The sequence below is a fragment of the Podarcis tiliguerta genome (assembly GCF_965153285.1).
Source record: "Podarcis tiliguerta genome assembly, chromosome: 1".
Classification (NCBI taxonomy): Eukaryota; Metazoa; Chordata; class Lepidosauria; order Squamata; family Lacertidae; genus Podarcis; species Podarcis tiliguerta.
The window spans coordinates 72,380,281-72,400,805 of record NC_139534.1 but is presented as its reverse complement, the minus strand read 5'-3'; the positions used below and the strand labels follow the sequence as shown (position 1 = coordinate 72,400,805).

The 20,525-nt window shown below is 40.7% G+C and overlaps 1 protein-coding gene across 9 annotated transcripts in view; it reads right to left on the bottom strand.

The window, feature by feature from the left end:
- Window positions 1-20,525, bottom strand: part of DCDC1 (doublecortin domain containing 1) — a 246,362-nt gene that overhangs the window by 185,434 nt on the left and 40,403 nt on the right. For all 9 annotated transcript variants that reach the window (XR_014505400.1, XM_083415302.1, XM_083415304.1 and 6 more), the window contains exon 8: window positions 11,379-11,545. Coding sequence is in view for 8 of the 9 variants with exons in the window: in XM_083415302.1 (XP_083271428.1) it covers window positions 11,379-11,545 (167 nt within the window). In the remaining variant the exon portion in view is untranslated. The remainder of the gene's footprint in view (window positions 1-11,378; window positions 11,546-20,525) is intronic.

Sequence of the window (20,525 nt, the reverse complement as noted above, 5' to 3'; positions counted from 1 at the left end):
GAGTCTCTCAGAAGAAGATAGTGGCAAGATGATGATAGTGGCAATTCATTTTAACAACTTCTCCACAATACAGTAAAATCTGCTTTCTCCTTTCAATTTCCCTTGTGCAGTGCTTCCCAATCACAGCACAAGGGGCTCTGCCAGCCCTACACAAAGCAGTGAGCATACAGCAGGCAAAACTATTTTCTGCAGCTATTGGCCACATGAACCATTTCCCCGAGGGGTACTAAGTCATGCAGTCAATCTAGTAGGGTTAATTAAATTCAGCCCTGCTTTCTGCAGGGATCTTTACCGGCCCACAAGCTGGTCGTGGTCTGGGCAAGGCTGTAGCCTCCCAAGTTGAATTGGGACCTGTGCTGGGTAAAATTTGGACCATGGGCTAGAAATTCCCCACGGCTGTCCTAGAAATATAGAAGATTAAGGATATGAAAGTCACCAGTTTCTGTCATAAGTAAATCTGACTTTCACTTCATAGTAACCCTGAAAAGGGAAGAGCAATCGGCAGGGCACAAGTGGCAGATTCAGTACTGCATCAGAAGCTCTGTTGCTCATAGGTAAAGGTAAAGGGACCCCTGACCATTAGGTCCAGTCGTGACCAACTCTGGGGTTGCGGCACTCATCTCGCTTTATTGGCCGAGGGAGCCAGTGTACAGCTTCCGGGACATGTGGCCAGCATGACTAAGCCGCTTCTAGCGAACCAGAGCAGCACACGGAAACGCCGTTTACCTTCCCACCGGAGCGGTACCTATTTATCTACTTGCACTTTGACGTGCTTTCGAACTGCTAGGTGGGCAGGAGCTGGGACCGAGCAACGGGAGCTCACCCCGTCACGGGGATTGGAACTGCCAACCTTCTGATTGGCAAGCCCTAGGCTCAGTGGTTTAACCCACAGTGCCATCCGCGTCCCATAAAGGACCCCAAAATCATACCCTCTGGGAGATCTGCAGGGCCGTAGCCCTGTTCCCCAAAGGTTACTCCCCCCCCCCCAGTGCTCCTCTCCACCAGTGAAGAGGGCTTAAATGCCATCCTAACCTTTATCATTCCCATCGACACTCAGGAGTTAAAATGACACCATTGCTTCATGTTTTAAAATCTCATTATCAACAAGAAGACAAGTAGGCAGCTCTGATAATTTTTTGAATTAAGAGGACTTTTAAAAAATCAGACTGTACAGAGTAATTCAATTTTGATATAACTTAGGCAACAATCCTGCTTATGCATACATGAAAGTAAGCCCTAGTTAACACAATGGGACTTATGTCTGAGCATACATGCATAGGGTTGGGCTGGGGGGGGCAGTTAGGATGGCCCCAATACTGCTCCACTGGTGTGTCTATGGCAGATCCATCTTTTCAAGAAATGGGTGCCGTTGGTTAACCAGCTTATGCTTAGTTAAAACACTCCTAGTCACCACCATCTGAGAATCCAGGAGCAAAATAGGATCTTGGAGTAACCCCCAAACTGGAATACATAATTATATATTTAATTAAACAGAACCTAATTAAGTATCCAATAGTCTGGACACTAAAACAATATAAAGCTGCGTAAACATTCTCACATAACCTTTTAAGCCTTAAAAAAAGGTGAAATGAAATTTTCATTAAAATTGTCTGCTTAGGAAAATTCGATACTTCTAAGGAACTAAAAGACATAGCTCCTTTTGGTTTGGCACTTCCCTTCCTGTAATCAATCTGTTTGCAGAGCTCCAAATAATCATACTTGAGAAGTACTATGCAAGTCAAAGGTAACATTGATTAATTAGAAGAGAATGTGCAAAATACTAATCAATCCTCAAGACAGTTTTACTTGTTGTCTTTTGCCACCTCCTTAACAACGTGGCTTCTATGCTGTTCAACACCCCCCCCCCTTTTCTCTCTCTAAGACATTCATATTCTTGTCCATTCACACAAGTCTCTTCCTGTGAGCATTGTTTTGGGAGGAGTAGGTGGCAGGCAGGGGGCACCCAATGTCGACAGAACAGATAGGATGTCAGGTGAAGATGGAATGCTGTGCCCTCTCTAACCAGCTGAAGACGGCATGATTGTTTTCTTACAAATAATACCTGTGGGTGTTGAAGCTGTTCAGGGAATCTATCAAGCACACTCTTTCACTTTGCCACTTTAACAATATAAAATTTATTCTAAATTCAAAAGAGTCAGAGGCAATGATGCCTGTAGGTGGTTGAGTAATTTAAAGGAAATATGTCAAGTCTTACTTTCACAGCCTTTAATAGAAGAATTCTGTAATTACGTTCAAGGCTCTCAGATGCAATAATCTATTTTCAATATAATGGAAAAAAAGTTTTAAATGTATGTTGGTGCCTTTTCAAGAGAGTTAAATTGAAACCAATGAAAATTATCTGAGCAGAATTTCACGTAGTTTCATAGTAAAAGCAGTGTGCGGGCATTACATTTCTTTATCAGTCACCTTTTCAAAAACAGAAGTGGGTTTGAAATTGTGAACGCTATGCTTTTCATGCACAAATTTAATAATATACACCTATAACTTAAATCTGAGGCGGTACTAACGAGAGCCAGCGTCATGTGGCGCTTAGAGTGCTGGACTATGACCCCACTCAGCTATGAAACTTGCTGGGTGACCTTGAGCCAGTCACTCACATTCAGCCAAACCTACCTCACAGGGTTATTGTGAGGATAAAATGGGGAAGAAGAGAATGATGTACGCCACCCTGAGTTCCATGAAAGGCAGGTGAGATATAAATGGAATGAAGAAAGAAATCCCATGAACTTCCTAAGAACTTCCTTAAACAAAGCTCTCTTCCATTCCTTAAAAATCAATTAAATTACCGCTGCATGCCACTTCATTAAAGGGTAAAGCACATTTTAACTAATTTTTAAGTAGCTCTATTATCTAAAGTATATACCGTATTGGCCCGAATATAAGCCGCACCCGAATATAAGCTGCACCTTTAAAATGGGGGGGGGGGAATACCCGAATATAAATTGCTCCCTTCCTCGCTGCTCCTGGATGCATACGGGGGGGCAGGGGGAGCCATGCTGTGTTGCCGAAGGCCTTTCCCCTTCCTCACTCTCTCCCTTCCCAACCTTGGGGGAGAGGATGGGGCACTACGCACAGGACGGGCGCCCCTTCACCACACTCTTGGCTGCATACCGTAAATTTGCAAATATAATCCATACTTTAACTTTTCACAGTTGGAATTTTGGGGGAAAGTGCAGCTTATATTCAGTCCAATACGGTCTTGTCTGTCTCTGTATTATAAAGTGATGCCTACTGCTGTTTACCTTTTTCCGACGATGGCTATTGTTGCAGGTTTTGGGTCAGAGAATTAGGCTGACAACCAGCTGTGGACAGGGTAGCACTCCTCTTGAGAGAACAGGGGCATATTCTGGGGGCAGCTATAGTCATCCTTTGAGTGGGAGAACTGATAACCTCCCAATTGGACTACTGCATTGCACTCTGTGTGGGGCTTCCCTGCAGCTGGTGCTGCCAGATTGTTGTTTGGGACACTGAGATGAGTTCACATAAACACTGGTCTTGAAAGCACTATACTTGCTGCCGGTAAGCTATTGGGCCATTCGAGGTGCTAGTGCACAGAACCCTAAATAGCTGAGAACTCATGTACTTGAAGGAGTTCCTTCCCCAGTACAAACCAGTACTGGTTTTAAGATCCTCAGGAGAAGCTCTCCTAGTACTGGTCTCAGTGAATATAACCCATGGGTTACTACATGAAGCAGGGCCCTGGCCTTTTCAGTAGTGGCACCTCAGACCTAAAACATTGCTCCCTGTTGAGATCAGACTGCCCCCCTATTGTTTTCTGTCAGATAACACCTTAAGATCTATTTGTTCTGATAGGTCTTTAGAGCACGAGGGAGTGGAATCATATGCCTAATTTAATGTGTTATATTGTATCATATATGGCATTTTATATTGTAGTTTTAATGGTGTGTTTTTATGATTATTAACAATAGCAGCAGCAGCAACACAGGAGCTACTTCTTTCACAAACACCCAGGAAGGAGAAATGGAACATTGTATACATACCTAATGCAAGTTCAGAGCTAAGGAATCACATGACATTAAGCTAGGTGGGGGGTAGGAAGGACATGAAATCCATACTTTAGCTATTGAGGAGTTTCTTTTCGCTCCCACAGGTACTGTGAAGGCATATGTTAGTGCAGTGATTCAACTTTTCTTCCTTTCCCAATTGATGATGTAGTACATAATCTTCAAGGCAGCTAAAATCTTTACAGTCAGGTCCTCTAACTCAACTATCGCTCCACAAGGGGCATCTTCCATTTGAGACTTGCCACACCCACTAGGTGAAGTTAGCTAAATTGAGCACTTCTGAAAACACCCTCCTGCCTATGCTTCCATGCCAGATGCTTAGCATATATAAGCCCACTTGTAAACTGGATGGGATAGCTGGGAAATCAAGCAAATAGGGGATCTCTATGACACTGATGATGATGATGATGATGATAATTTATTATTTATACCCCACCCATCTGGCTGGGCTTCCCCAGCAACTATGGGCGGCTTCCAACAAAATATTAAAATACCGTAATACATCAGACATTAAAAGCTTCCCTGAACAGGGCTGCCTTCAGATATCTTCTAAAAGTCTGGTAGTTGTTGTTCTCTTTGACATCTGGTGGGAGGGCGTTCCACAGGGAGGGCGCCACTACCAATAAGGCCCTCTGCCTGGTTCCCTGTAACTTGGCTTCTCGCAGCGAGGGAACCGCCAGAAGGCCCTTGGCGCTGGACCTCAGTGTCCGGGTAGAACGATGGGGGTGGAGACGTTCCTTCAGATATACTGGACCGGGGCTGTTTATGGCTTTAAAGGTCAGCACCAACACTCTTTCTCAACAAGGAAGGGGTCTAAATGGAACAAAAGCCCAGATCTGTTGCATACTTTAATATGAATTCAATGGGCACGATCAAGTGTTTTTAGGCCTGCTGCTACAGTTAAGCATTTTCCACAACATACTTCAATCAAGTGACTCATCATTCTTCGCAAAAGTAAAAATGGACATTGTGCTGAAAATAAGTTTACCACAGGGCTCATTTATGCCCTTAAAATATTTAAAGAAACAGTGATCTCCAATGTTGTGCCAGCAACATGACTTCCCATTCTCCCCCCTCCCCGCAATAGCTCACCACTCTGTTCCAGAGGGTTGCCTTCTTGAAGTTTGGGGGGGGGGGGTGCAAGGGTGAGGAGAGGAAGCAGGAGTCCTGTTTGTGCAAATAGACGTCAGCTGCACAAGCCAATCATGATAGTTAGGTATCAAGCTAGAAGGGTATTTCTGTTTCCTTAGGAACATAGGAAGTTGATTTATACATAGTCAGATCATTGGTCCATCTAACTCAGTATTGTCTACACAGACCGGCAGCAAATCTCCATGGTTTTAGACACAAGTCTTTCCCAGCCCTACTAGGAGATGTCCAGGGAAAATATTTTTAAAAATGAAGATTTAGACATAATCTGAACCACTTATCTGAAATTGCTGGCACTGTGATAGTTTTTCTCCAGTTTTTCTCTGTGATAGTTGAAGGTTATTGTTTAATGGTTAAATAAAATCTTTATATCTTACATTTCCATCACAGCATGTGACAGTGAAAATACCTTCATACTGAAACTAATTTCAAGGCCATTAAAATGCGGGTGGGAAAGCATGTGCCACACATTATTCAAAGAAGGGATGCTTGATTTCCCCATGATCTCGGCAATTTTCTGACCCGGCGAGGAACTGTTCCACATATATGTGCGCCATTGATAACATATAAACAGGGTTTTCCCTATCAAGGCTTACCATTATCATACTTTTCCTCTTAGAATAATTGCCTATGCACAAACTCTAGATGGCAACATTGCACTTGCTGTGTTTCGAAGGCAGACTAGTACAGTCAGTCCCCACACATAGTCTTTATCAACATTTTATGTGCCACAGATCTATAGCTTCTTATTATAAGTGTAATGAAGCAGAAGTTATTGAAGCATTTTATTGATTGCTCAGATCACAAGTTTACTGTCATACTGAATTGGCACCTTAGTCGCTGAAGCAAACTGCTGACACCTTTTTTAAAAAGTGACAACTACATCTATTTCATGACCAGAAATCCATTTTCATCTCTATCAAGACAAGAATGCAATTTTCACTTCATTTAACTGATGTTAGGCCTGCTCAAGGCATGACACTTTGGAAAAGACACAAGTGTAAGGTTCTTAAAATACTTCTAGTAACTAGAATGCAGCTTGGTTGCATGAAAATATAGGAACTCGGCTCAAATCCATAACACAACTTAACATGCTAAAAATCACTTATCAAAACCTATAAAAGAAAGTGAGTGGATTTTCAAGTTCAGAATTAAAAAAAAAGAATTTTAATGATATTTTAATAAGAATCTATGTTACAGGTTTAGTATGTCTGACTGTTTTGACAAAAAAAAGTTTCTTTTATCAATCTGCAAAGCCGCCTTCTTTGTCCCAGGCCACACCACAGGGATCCAAAGGTTGTTGCCCTGTTACCAAATTTCTACTGTATACAGAAAAATCATAACACCAGCACTTCAATATTGTGCTTGTCTAAAGAGCTGACAATTTTTCAAAAACATTAGTCAAAACTATGAAGTTTACAATCAGTAATAAATTGCAACATATATTTCACTGGAATCTTTTTGTTACAGGTAACAACAACATCTTTAGCCGCTTTCTAAGTTTATTTTAAAGCAATAATTCACCACACAAAACTCTGTAGAACTCCATCATCTTCGCAAAGTTTTGAAAAATTAAATGCTACATTTAATTTAAGTTAAATATCTCAGCATAATACAGTTATTATGCAAAACTCCATAAAAAGATGTAACTATAACTCTTTATAATGTAAAAATAACACTCTCTAGTATAATACTATATGCCACCATCAGACTCAATTATTATTATTATTATTATTATTATACAAATCCGATACCAAGGGTAACGTATTAGACCACGGACACTCGGAGATTAAAAACAAAAACAAAGTTATGCAGTATTTGCTATTCATGTTTAACAAAAACTAGTATTTAAGTGCAGCAACTGTAAATCAAAGAGTTACAAAATGCCAAATAATGTATTAACTTTTTCTTGACACAAATAAGCACATTTTGTTTAAAAACAACAACACCCCAAAGTAACCTCTGAGCTCAAGCAGGACTGCTTATCAAATTATATGACAAAGGATGCTGAAAATGAATATTGTGAAACTGTTTAAAGAATGAAAAAATGCATCTAGCAAAATAATTTGTATTCAAATTATGAAGCATATTTCCTTTAATGCTTCATTTATGATGAATAGGGTCTGCGGCGACATAAAACCCTGGCACTATTTTTAGTGGGAAAATTGTGATGATTAAAAAAGGAAAAATGCTTGCTGATTTCATTATTAAAATATTTTTGGCATATTACACCTTCTTTTAAAGATATAATATACAGTGCCACTTAACACAAATATTTCTCTCTTTTGTTTGTTAAAAACTTTTTTCTTAAACTGTTTGGCCTACACCTAAAATACATAATTCAAAAATATTTATGTAATTGGGTTGGAAAAAGCTGAAGAGCTCAATACTACATCTTTCTGTCTCTCAGAATGAGAATTAGTTTACCATGCAGAATGGTCGCTATTTTTTATCCCAGGGAGTAAGAGATACAAAATGGCTATGGTAATATCTCTTACTGGATCCACCACTTACCCTTTGTGTCACCTTACCCATGTTTTGTGCCTTGCTGATCTTAGTGACAGACAGGACTAATTGTTTACTATGTGAGCCTAAAGGACAGAAATGTTTAAGAATCATTAATATCATTTAAAAAGGTATTTCAATCTTCTCTTTGGCCTCTGTTTAGCTGTGCTAGGATTGTGAATGACAGCTTCCCTGCTTGAAGCACAGGGAACGCACAGCCTTCCTCATTCACTGATCACACTATGGCCTTTTCACACGTTCCTTCCACAGTAGTGTTTGTCCCCAAACACTGGGGCTCAGCACAATGACATTCCTGTTCAACACCCCCACCAACAGCACAACTACATATCAAGAATGCTAATGAGACAGGACAGCCCCTTCACTGGAAGTGTTAACTGCACTTCATGCTTGCATGTTTATGCTATTTCCACACTTGCTAATGAATTTTTAATATTCCAAGCATAGCTTTGAACAATTTCATCCTACAGAAATTGCAGCTCGAAGTAAAGGCACTTAAATACACACTGTCAAAGCAAAGTTATTAGCTCTTTTATCATATTTGCCGTTAAATACAGAAAACAAGATGTGATCTTTTAGGTCTAAATTAAGGCGCACAAATCAAGAAAACAAGAGGTTTAAACACACACTCGTTTTAGCACCTAAATACGCCACATAAATAAAAAAATCTAAAATTCTCAGGAGCATTCGTAGATTTTAAGGGAAGCATTCACTTCCTGAAAATCACTTATCACACGTCTTAGCCAAATGCTCACAGGACATTGTGATTTTAAAGTATGACTTCTAGAATACAAAATATTACTGTAATTATAGTATTTCTACTTTTATTTATTTTGTTGGGGGGGGGCATTTTCTCTTGTCTTCAAGAAGTCATAAGTTCCAAAAAGTATCATTTTTCCTTAATCCACCCTAAACATTTTCAGTAAAAGGCCTGTAAAAAGTATTCACACTTTTTTATGACATGGATACAGGGACAGAAAATGGTCTCCGTGTGGACTGAACATTTTGACTCAGATCCCCGCACCTTAAAAGGGCAAGATGCAACAAACTGCTAGCATGCCCACTGTTGCTGACATGTAAAGCAGACCTGCAGAGAAAGTGGTATCTTGTGCATGTTAATTCAGATGGACTGAAAAGCAGAAGGAATATTTTAATAGCGTAAATACCTACTGCTACGCAGGTTTCGTCTGCATGCCCCAATGGAACAAAATTAACTGGAAGGTATTTCTTCAACATTTGAAATGCTTTCTTTTTAATTAAAAAGGACAACGTTAAGGTAACTGAAAACAAAGGCAGGGTACAGCTAAGTAAAACCTGAGCTGAGAAACAATCAAGCTTCCTCTGAGCACACACAGCATCATCAAAAAAAAAAGCCACGCTCTCAAAACAGTTTGCCTAGGCAAAACAATAGCCACTAAAGCCTTTTGACCTGGCGTGCTAGTTTATCACAGGTGAGAAAAACATACGGTACAAGTGCTGATGAGGCACTCACATGACACATGTCAGCACAGCCACATTCCTCATTGGGTGGACTAACTAGTCTGAACAATCAAAAACCTTCTGGCAAGAACAGAAGAGTAGGGCCCAGCTGCATGGCATGCCTGTGAGCTGCGTGGCATGCTTGGTCTGGTTCCTTCTGCTGATGCATTAAAGAAGAGATGGGTTACAGCTGTGCATTGGGACATAGCTATGGAGGGCACACAGAGGTACAAGCGAATTTTGACAATGGCCTGTGATCCAAACAGGGCTGTGCAAGAACATAAAACACTTGCAAGTGTGCACAGGGAGAATGATTTTCCACGCCATCTGTGGCCCGTTGCCCATACTGAATGTTTCTGCAGAGTGTCCTCTGGCCTTTAAGAATTAGTAGTTTTTCAAGATGCAACTGACTGGAGCCAGAAGAGGGAGGCTTAGTGTGGAAAGAGTGCATGTCGACTATTGTGCTCAGTTCTTTGGGCCACATTCAGTTATTAAAAATTGAATATTACTGTATGGGGGAAAGGGGGGAAAAACAGAAATATTTCAGAATACGCTTAACCAAAATAAAGTGATTTTAAGTATTTGAAATACTTAAGATACCAGTGTTAAAATCTTAAGTTACTTGAAAAGGACAAACATTACTAAACATGGGTCTTCAGTTGTATTTATTCTTTCTGTACTGTTGTAATTGTAACTTACTATGATCAACAGCCATAGCAAATATTCTTAACCTGGGTATAACTTTCATATTTTAGAACTGCCTAATATTACCTCTCTTTTTTACTTCTAAACACTGAAATAAGTTTAAAATGGTATCCGCTTTTATAAAAGCAAAAAAGGGTTCTGAATCAAACTCAAACTTTTACTGTTCCTAGTTTATGACTCTTAAAACCCAAAGCACTATGAATAGCAGATGCCCTTTGTTCTATACTAATTTGGTGCAAAATTATGATTACTGAAACAAAACTGAATTACATTTGAGAGATATTTTTCATTAAAGAAAAGAATGTCTTTCTGATGTAGACCTTTCTACTTGTCTATGTTTTGCATCAAAGCTGCCTTTTACAGGTGAAATAAAAACTTTAAAAATAAGGACCAAATAAGGATCAAGTGTAGTTCCTCCCCCACCCCCTCCACCAGTATTAAAATGGGTCAAGCATTTGCTGAAAGAAGGCTCCTTTGCCTGCTTCTGTATTCTTGATTACTTGTTGTAGATCCCCATCAGCTCAGGACAAAACAGTTTATTTCAAAGTAAATGATCATTTCTCTTTATGAACCTAACAGCAGGAGGTGCTGTATAAACAGCATGACTGACATCCGCTTCCTCCCCCCCTCCCTTCATGAAGACTGAGAGCATGGTGCATTCATCTTTTAGTATGTGACCCAATATATCTTGTAAATCTCAGTTTAAGATGCAATATTAATTTTTGCTCTGATAATTTTTCATGCCAAGAATTTCAAGCACTTTAAAAAAATAACAAGCGAATTATACTAAAGCTAACAGTTCTGAAAAGGCATACATTATTTGTTCAGTTTAGGTCAATTGTACTAATATGCATTAAAACATATTTCCAAAAGAATACTGGCATGCAGTGCAGACCAAATGCAAACTAACTACATTCAATACCTTTCATCTATAAACACACATACACACACAAAATAAATCTCTGTGCTGGGTATAGAATGTAAATGTATTTTAGATGCCTAACAGATTTCTCATGCAAATCGCTGAAGGCTGCTCTTCAAAGCAAAACATTAAGAAAATTTCAAAACATTAAGAAAAATGTTATGCTTACATGACTTTACATTTAACATATCTTAACTATATTTCAGTTCTAGTTATTTCTACCGGGGGGGGGGGGGGATGAAATGAATTCTGAGAAACTGCAGATGTTTCACTATTAGTGACCCTATCCTAAATAGCTATATATAATTTCCTTAGAAGGAGAAGTGCAGCACAAAAAGATTAGGCATACAACACACTGAAAGGCATACACAATTAACTCAATCGTTGTTGGCTTTGAGATTACAGAAGAAATACTTCATCTACCTATTGCGTATAAGAGCTCATGTAATACAAGACAGCCTTCCTTATGACACAGTGCCAATCACAGCCTTACCACAACTAGTGCATTTCATATCAAAGAAAAAGCAGCTGTTTAAAGACGTGGGATAACTCACCTGATCACAGTAGTTTTTAGCAGACTTTAATCGCTGGTGCAAGGCCAACAGTACTCCTTGGATATATATCTTTGCTCCAGAGGGGCTGAAACCTTCTCCCTTAGAGACCCAAAGAGGTCCTCGCAGAGGTGTGATGGAATTTTGCAGGCATTTGTCCAGCAGAGGAACTACACAAGGGGAAGGAAAAGGGGGAGAAAGGCATTCTTTTGACCTAGCTGAAACACACAGTCTGAAATGCATCCCCAAACCCACAACTCTTAACATCTATTATTTATATCTGACCTGGGTTAAGTCTTAGAAAAACAGATCCTGCATTTCGAGTGGCCACCATGAAGGATGTATTTATATTGAGACACCCCCCATGTAAGACTCATAAGCCTTGTGAGCACACCTGAATAGTTTTGAAGTGTGTCTAACTAGCTGCACAGAGTGTCATGGTGTGCACTGATTGCCTTATCTTCTCATTTATCACAGATGAGTTGGAACCAACCTTGCTGAAATCTACTGGCATTGTCCTGATAAAATTGCAAGCTCCATGTTGTTTCAGAGCATAGCTTCCTGTCAATGAGTGTATATGTTTATAGATCAAGCATTTTACATAGCTGATAATTACTAAAATAGAAACAGTTTTATAAAGAAATTTTTACTATCATCTTTTTTATTATTTGCATTCAAAACAAGTAACTTCCAAAGCAAATAAATCTGCTTAGTATAGCATTGCTGTTCTTTTGATTGAAGTGGATGGGGTAGTGGAGAACAGGACGACACGTATGTAGCATGTAAGGCACTGGGTGACAACATATGCTTTCTCTTCAATCATCATTTCCTAAAATATGTTTGAAGAACAGACACAACTTTTCAGATACTAGGCAATTTTTTTTACACTAGTAACTATGGGTATCTTAACTACACTGTGTGATACAATCTCTTTATCATTATCAGTAAATCCTGAAGCCAAAAAATGCTTATTTCTCCCTTGGCTCTGCATCATAGATACCAGCAGATTTAGGAATATGAAGAAAGCTTATTTCACTTTATTAACCTATGTGCTGATAAATTAAAGGAGTGGGTGAATCCCCCCCACCCCCCCCACCTCCACTCTGATAAAACTTAAGAATTTCCCCAGAATTTTAGTGGAATGAAGGATCCGTGCGCAGCAGCCGCAGCAGCCCCCAAAGGGTGCTGCCCCCAGAAGGGCCTCTTTGTAAATGCAGTTTGCCCCATGCAGATGCTTGCCCTCCAGCTGACCTGATTCAGCAGGGAACTCCTACACTGAATCCTGGTGAGCCTTGGCACAAATTAAGCTCAGAGGCTGAGGGAGAAGGAGAGTCTTCCTATAATTAGAAGAGGGCAGGAAGGGGGAGGTGAATCTAGCTTTGTGAAGGGTTGCTGGAGAGAAAGGGTGAGGGACTAAGAGTGGATTTGTGTTTGAAGGAGAACAGAATACCTGCATTCTGTGGTTACAACCTTTGGGCAATAGGTGAGGGTCAATGCTTATTTCTAAAGAGAGAAGCGCTGGGTGTTTAGTGTGCTCACGTGAGACAGAAATGTCTTCACTTTATAAGTCCTGCTTCTTCACTATAAATGTGTGTGGTCGGGGAGACTGCAGTTTCTCGAGGGTTAAGTGAAAAGCACTCTGCACATGCTTGCACACATATTGTTCCTTAATTCTAAGTGAGCGGGGCTGCACTCTAGATTACTTACTTCTGCTTAAGTATTCTTTACCATGTGACCAGTCTTGATCTAGTTTCCTATTGCCATAAATATCCTCAAAAGTTTAGAGACTAAATTACAGAAAAGCAATATAATCTTGTGGTAATTCTGGACTCCCTCCCCCCCTCCCAGAAATCCTGTTTTGTGACACTAACTGCTTTTTACTTATGCTCCCTGGCCACAAGCAACATTTTATCAGGGAGGGGCCCATGATACTATAAGTGGGGACAGGGAGGTGTGAGGTGAGACAATCAACCTCTCCAGTCACCAATGGCCAAAGGTGTTTCCTTGCCTCCTTCTTACTCCTACACCCAGCAGTGTGCTTCATGAACCATGCAATAAGTCACTAGAAGCAAAGCCTCCATGTCTGCAAGCAGGGAACCAACCAGAAGCCAGATCTTCAATACAGAAGTGTTGTGTTAGGATCAAAGTACAAAAACACAAGAGGAAATAGGGTTCAGACAGGGGGAGATGGGTGTGTTTTTTCTTGTGCTACCTCACTTATAGGTGGGTCTTACCCTTATTAATACTCACATATATGAGAGACAGAGCTTTCTTCCAGACAAAACAACTGACCGTTTACATGGGGTAGAACAGAGAAATTTCAGTTTGTTGGGTGGGGGTTTAGAGGAACACCTGAGGTGGAGATTATCCCAAAATGCAACCAATGGGGGTAATTATATACACATTCACACAATTGGACAGGTAGAGAGACTGTGGTCCAAACTGCATAAGATACAAAATTTTCCAGTTGAGTTTCCCCCACCCACCCCTGCAGACCAACTTTGACAGGTGGGGACTCACATATCAATCATCTGATGCCATAACGAAGTCAGGTGACTGACAAGTGAGTGATCCCACCTACATGTCAAGTTGAATGGGGGTGTGCTTCTTCACAGAGGTAATGCACTGATGAAGCAGCACTCAGCAGGACTAAACTCTCTGCTCATGAGTTGATGAGCAAATACTTCAGTCCTGGTCTCTGCAGGAGTCAGGTCATAATTTAACCCTCTGCTCATCAGTTAATGAGTTTGGGTGAAAGCCACCTGTTTCGGCTGTGTGTACCACCTATCTGCAGAGAATTGGAGGGATGCAGCCTGTGGCGCTTGTCCTCCTAGGTATGTCATAAGGAAAGGGTTAACTAAGTGTAAAATGACTAACCAATAGGAACCCAAGGGGAGGAGTTGTTAAGAAGTCAGTGTGGAGTTAGAGAAGAGAGAGAGAGGATAAGTCTGTGGGTTGGGTTAGTCTGATGTGAGAGAGTGAGAGAATATGTTAAGAGGAGTCAGTCAAACAGTTGAGATAATTAGTCAGAAGGTATTAGGAAGATATAGGCCGGTAAAGAAACTAAAGTTAAGAAACTGACAAGAATTTTATCTGAGAAACCATAAACTTGTTAACGCTTATAAAATAAACTTGTTTATTTGGTTCAATTTTAATAACTGTCTGGACTCAGTGTGTACCCGAGAGTAACGGGTTGGTGGCAGTGGGGAAGCGGGCACAGTGGTGGCACAGGGATCAATAGACTGTCAAACGTCCAGGGACCCTGTGTGATCGCCACACAGCCGATGGAGAAATGACAGCCACATATCAATGACAGCCATCAACACTTTTATTTTCCCCAAGGACCTATTGGTGTGGCCACCCACTCCCTCTAGTGCTCCCTGAGATGCTGCCACCCGCCCCAATGCTTCCCTTTTAACTTGTGTGGGCAGCAGCCAGTGCTGATCAGCTCCCTCTCACATTTGCTGTGATCCCTGTTGGGTGTTGAGAAGACCATGCCTGAACTTAAACCACACCACTGATTTCTGTGCCGACTGTGACATGGATCACTCATTGGTAGTCAGCAAGATCCATCTCCAGCCAAAGAAGGCCCATAGTACAAAGCATAAAGCATAAATAGTCGGAGCTGAACTTTGTGAACGCTTCTCTGATTCCGTTAAACAAGCTCTACTGAACTGCTCCAAAGAGAGTGTGGAAGCAAGGTGGAACCACATCCAATAGGCACTCTACATACAACACAGCCAGGTCCTCCTTTGGCAAAAGAGAGCAACAGATCCCTGAGTGGTTTGAGGCCTGCATAAAAGACATGAAACCTGCTGTTGCTGCAAAGTGTGAGCCTCTCTTCAACTACAAGTGTGCACCCTGCAAAAAGACTTTTGCTACATAGAGAAAGGCAAGTGATAAAGGCAAGTGAGGCCCAGCAGAATGCACCACTGAAAACCTTTTCGGGAGAGATCATCACAGACCACAGCTACAAAGCAATGAGCAGAGTACTATCCAGAACGTTACTCGCAGCAAAAAGTGGACTCTGACATAGTCAACAGTATCCAGACTCTGTTTGTCTTGGAAATGCTGGATGTCCCTCCTGTGCCTGAAGACACAAAGGTCATGCCATGGTGCTTCTGCAGCAGCACAAGTGGATGCATTCATCGGTCCCAGCTGCAACAAAATGTGTCTCTCCCACTTCGGTCCCAACAGCTACAACAGGCGCTACAACCTTTCAACAGCTTGACCTCACCCCCAAAGGCGCACTCCTCCATTGTCTCCTGAAACAGACGGATGCCAACAAGATTCCTGGTTAATTTCCAAGCATGTTCTAAAATACTAGTTTAACTTGAAGCCCTATGTGGCTTGAGACCCAAATACCTGAAGGACCATTATGTTCACATCAATTTGGCTCAGGCAATGAGGATTTTATCAGTAGCTTCCTATGAGTGAGGCAACTGAAGAGAGGCCCTTCTATTGTGGGACCCCATCTGTGGAATAGGGTTACCAGGCTTTTCTGAAGTCATTTTAGAGCCATAGTTTTCAAGATCTTTTAAACCCCTCCTGTTTTATTGCTGTTTTTATCAACTATGTTTTATCGTTCTATTTCTGTTTTGTTTTATATTTATGTTATAAATCATATTTTATTGATTTATTATTTTAATTTTGTTAATCACCCTGAACATTTTTATAACTTTCAAAATTTAAATCACCTGATATTGTATCAAAAAGCATGATACATATATCACAACTCAGAATACCAGGTGTAAACTATCCATTCAAGTCTATTGGACAAAGTTATCTTAAGTGAAAGTGCTACAGCGCCAAATCATATTTGGGTCAGAGCAGCTGAAAGTTATCACTTACTGTCTGACTGACCTCACATGCTCACACTTTCCCCCCAAAACATGCACAAAACTGTTCAAATACTATTCTAATTCAGGGATTCTACTGGGAGGCGGATAGGTAACTTCAAACGCATCTGGTCTCTCCTTGTCTGCTTTGCACAGGATGAAGGTTACAAGTGATCTGTGAAATTCTGGCTTACCATGTGAAACAGCCTTCCTTTCGAGCACTTATATAAATGTGGGAAGGTTCTTTTTCACCAGGAAGAAATGTTCAAATAAATACAGGATCCTCCCAGTTCATTAGTTAGCTTCTACCTGAAGTGCTTGGAACTTGAATGCATTAAGCCCAAGATCCACTCCTGACCTGAACCAAGGTAGAATTCTAAGACCAAATAACACTCTACCTTCTCTGTCAGAGGCAGGATACTTCTGAACAGCAGTTGCTAGAAGCCGCAGGAGTACTGGTACTCAGGTCTTGCTTGTGTGCTTCCCATAGACACCTGATTGGTCCCTGTGAGAACAAGATGCTGGACTAGATGGGCCACTGACATGATCCAGCAAGCTCTTTTTTGTGTTGTTAACATTTTAACTGTTCCCAATGAAAGATTAAATTGACGTGGGAATGTTGACATTAGTAGTGGAAGTGCATTGGAAAAATCACCCTCATTTATGGGAACTGTCAAGACTGTGCTTTTAAGGCACAAACCGGTTATTGTTCTGATGAGGAAAGCAGGTTTAAACAACAAATTGGTTTGTAACCATTTTAGAAAAGTAGGAAAATGCAAGTGTATTGCTATATGACAAGAAATATATGAAAAGGTATACTCTATAAATAGAAAGAGGGCTATCTGGTTTTGAGAAGTCCATTTTACATGGGGGGGGGCGTGTTTTGGAGGTTCTGGGAACTCTCAGGAAGTTTTCTATTTAGGAAGAAAAATAATTGTCTCTAAAAAGACAAGTTGATCCACAGCATGTTTAATCAAAGGGAATAAAAGTCAATACAATCCATCTCATTCCCTCAGCTAAAATTCAAATAAGGAAAAGTACTATTTTGAATTATGAGACTGGAGGGGGGGCGGGGGAGCCAGACACACACTGTGACCATTATCCAGACTGTTAGCCTACTGCTTCAGCGGACTTCCATAATGAAACAACACTTCCTCCCACAAAATCAGCTGCAGGGGGTTGAGGGACCATCAGGGACAGATTTTGGGAATGTGGGCAGAGGGGAGGAAATGCAAGTCCTGTTGTACCAGAGGAACTAAACGCACAAAGCATTGGATAATAGTTGTCAAAACTCCCGTCCCATGTGCTATGACGGAGGCTCTTACATGCAAGAAAGTAAGAAAGCTTCAGTCAAGGCTTAGAATGGTTCAGGTCAGGATATAGATACAAATTGCCAAAAGCACTATTAGAGAGTTCAGAACAGCATCAGAGACTGGATTAAAGCTCACTCAAAAGACTCTTTTCTCTCTACATGCAGGTGCTCTTGGAAGCGCATGTTTCTTCAAGGGGTGTGGCTCTCCCTCCCATTGGTGATGTGATGGGGGTCAGCCCTACTGGCTCCTCACCTCCTGACTGTCCAATGCTCTCCTCCATTGCTAGGGAATCTCTCCAACTCATGGGTGGGACAGGACAGGGAGCTTCCCAGCCTCTAAAGGCAAAGGAGCAGAGCTGACATCACCTCAGGCTTCTCCCTGCCAATGGTGTCCTCCATACCCTCCCCTCTTCTTCCTGCTCTGACAGCAACTGCCAACCCAGCCCTGAGCCATTTGGGACTGCGGGGCTCATGGCCTCTTTGTGACGAGGGAAAATGGTGCTGACCTGATACTTCTGCTATATCACACACTGGAAGAAAGCAACTTCAGATGCTATGGCCTATTGCCATACAGTGAAAACCTTTCAGCCTTACTTCTGAACTATTTGAGTTATTTTGTACATATCTAGATTAAAAACTCCCCTTCATGGATCACTGCCTTGCCGTAGTGAAGGGGCTTGAATAACTCCGAGAAGCTATGAGCTATGCCATGCAGGGCCACCTAAGATGGACAGGTCATAGCCAAGTGTTTAGACTAAATGTGATCCACCTGGAGAAGGAACCGGCAAACCACTCCAGTATTTTGCCACAAAAACTCCATGGACATAAAAAAGGAGAAGCTTAGAGAAGAAAGAGTTTCCAAGGCATGCTCTGGTTGATGGGGTCATGGAGAGTCGGAATGACTAAGACGACTAAACAACAACAGATTAAAAACTACAGTATAAGAATTATAATCACCCTTCTACCAGGTTACCACTCTCTTATTCTTGTTAGTCTCTTTTTTGGGCCCCCTACGTCACATATTTGAAGTAGCTGCCAGATACCACCAAGTTTATCATTTTCAGCCCTCTTAATGTAACTTATATCTCAGGGTGCTCTTATGGGCAATAGTAGAAAAAAATAATAAGAAATGTGTTTCAAAACAAAAGCCTGGATAAATAATAATAATGTTGAAATAGCATCTTTAAAATCCATGTAGGGCATTCAATCAAAACTTAAATAAACATTTGGTTTCCGCCGCCTTCATCAAATAGATTTAAATGATTTTTTAAAGAAGATTTTGTTCTTTATGTGACTGGTGGGAGTTTTTAATCAAGCATACAATTAGGTGGATGATTTTTTCCCCATACTGTTTTGGTAATGGTGATGCAACTGTGGGACTCACAGCCCTTGGTGTACAATATTCAAAAGTGTGGTCTGCAGACTCAGCCTGAGTGATGGAGGGAACACATGCTATGTTTAAATGATCCTGACGTATTTTACTCAAACAAAACTAATCTAACAGCTGTTGTGTACTTTTGTTTATGTGTTATATGTCAAATCTTATTGTCCCCAAGGTACTTATGAGAGATGCTTTAGCATTCACTCTCTTAAATACTGATGCCTACCCGAATTTGGATTTTTCCACTATTGAGCAGAATGACAAGCACACGATTGCTGTACTTAAAGCAATCTTTCACAGCTGCCTTGCTTCTTCACTGATCCCATTAAATTGACGGCATATGCCTGTGGGGTCTACAGTGTTACAATACTGCAGAACAAGATGCTGATTTGTATAATGCAATCTAACAGAACATGGCTTTATTGGGGATGAAACGTTTCTTGGGTCATTTTTTACTTTACTTGAGTAACATTTAATTTAGATACTCGTCCCTTGTGGCCTTTACAGAGTACCTGGTTACGTTAATTGTTTAGATGTTCGTGAACTCTGACACCCAAATGGGTAGCGAGCATGAAATCCTATAAAATTCCTTCATTTCTAAAATGCAACATGAGTCATGTCTTTTCTAAAACTGAGTGAAGTCGCTGTGTATTAAATATGCTGCCACATCTTCTGCTTGAGCAAGTGGACCAAAATGGTGTGAATTGTTAATGCCTTGCTGCTTTGGTTCACGGCTTGTGATTGATCATTTGTAACTATATCTACTCCTTGTTCCATGAAATCAAGTATGGAGTAATGGGTTCATCAGATTTTTGGGTTAAATTGAGAGTGAAGAGGTACTGTGTGTGGAAATAAGAGTTGCCATGTTCGGGGCTGGCCTTGTAACAGCATGGAATCTAAAGGCGATATTCAAAACCAAATCACTCATCATACGCTTACTGATTCTGAATAGGGCCCATTTGCAGGGGACATTTGGTAGTTTTCCAATAGACTTTATGCCTCTTTCCTACTTCTATCACTGTACATACAATGTTATAGAAAAAGTCTACACAGGTCAAAGTAGAAAGGATATTTATACATCTTTCTCTATACAAACAAAAATAGTGTTCAACTTTATTATTCAATTCTTTTTCACTCCTTGTATTATCAATATATTTCAAGAACTCCGGCAATAAAAGTATCATTCAGCACTGTAACTTTGAAACAACTCTGTCACCATTATTTAAGCCTCAAAGCAAATAAATTTGTTATGCTAGCCTTAGGTGTGCTTTCAACTAGTGACATTTTTAGCTGGTGGCTGGCTACTGCAACATCTTAAGGTATTACTCAAAGAGTGATGTGCAGAATCAAGGAAAGTAAAAGCAAATAACCAGAAGCGATTGCATTTAGTAATGAAACAACAATGAGCACAGTCCAGCCAAGCACTTAAGTCTTACTAATTTCAATGAAAGCAAATGCCCAACACTACCATTTAAACCAATGGGTTCTAAACTTGATTAACTTTGGCTTAATCTTGACCAATAGCTTCTGAAGACTTGAAAAAGAATGTGTATCCCAAACTACTCATTGTTTCCACGGTTTTGTGACAAACAGCCATGCATAATTAATCTCTGTTAAAT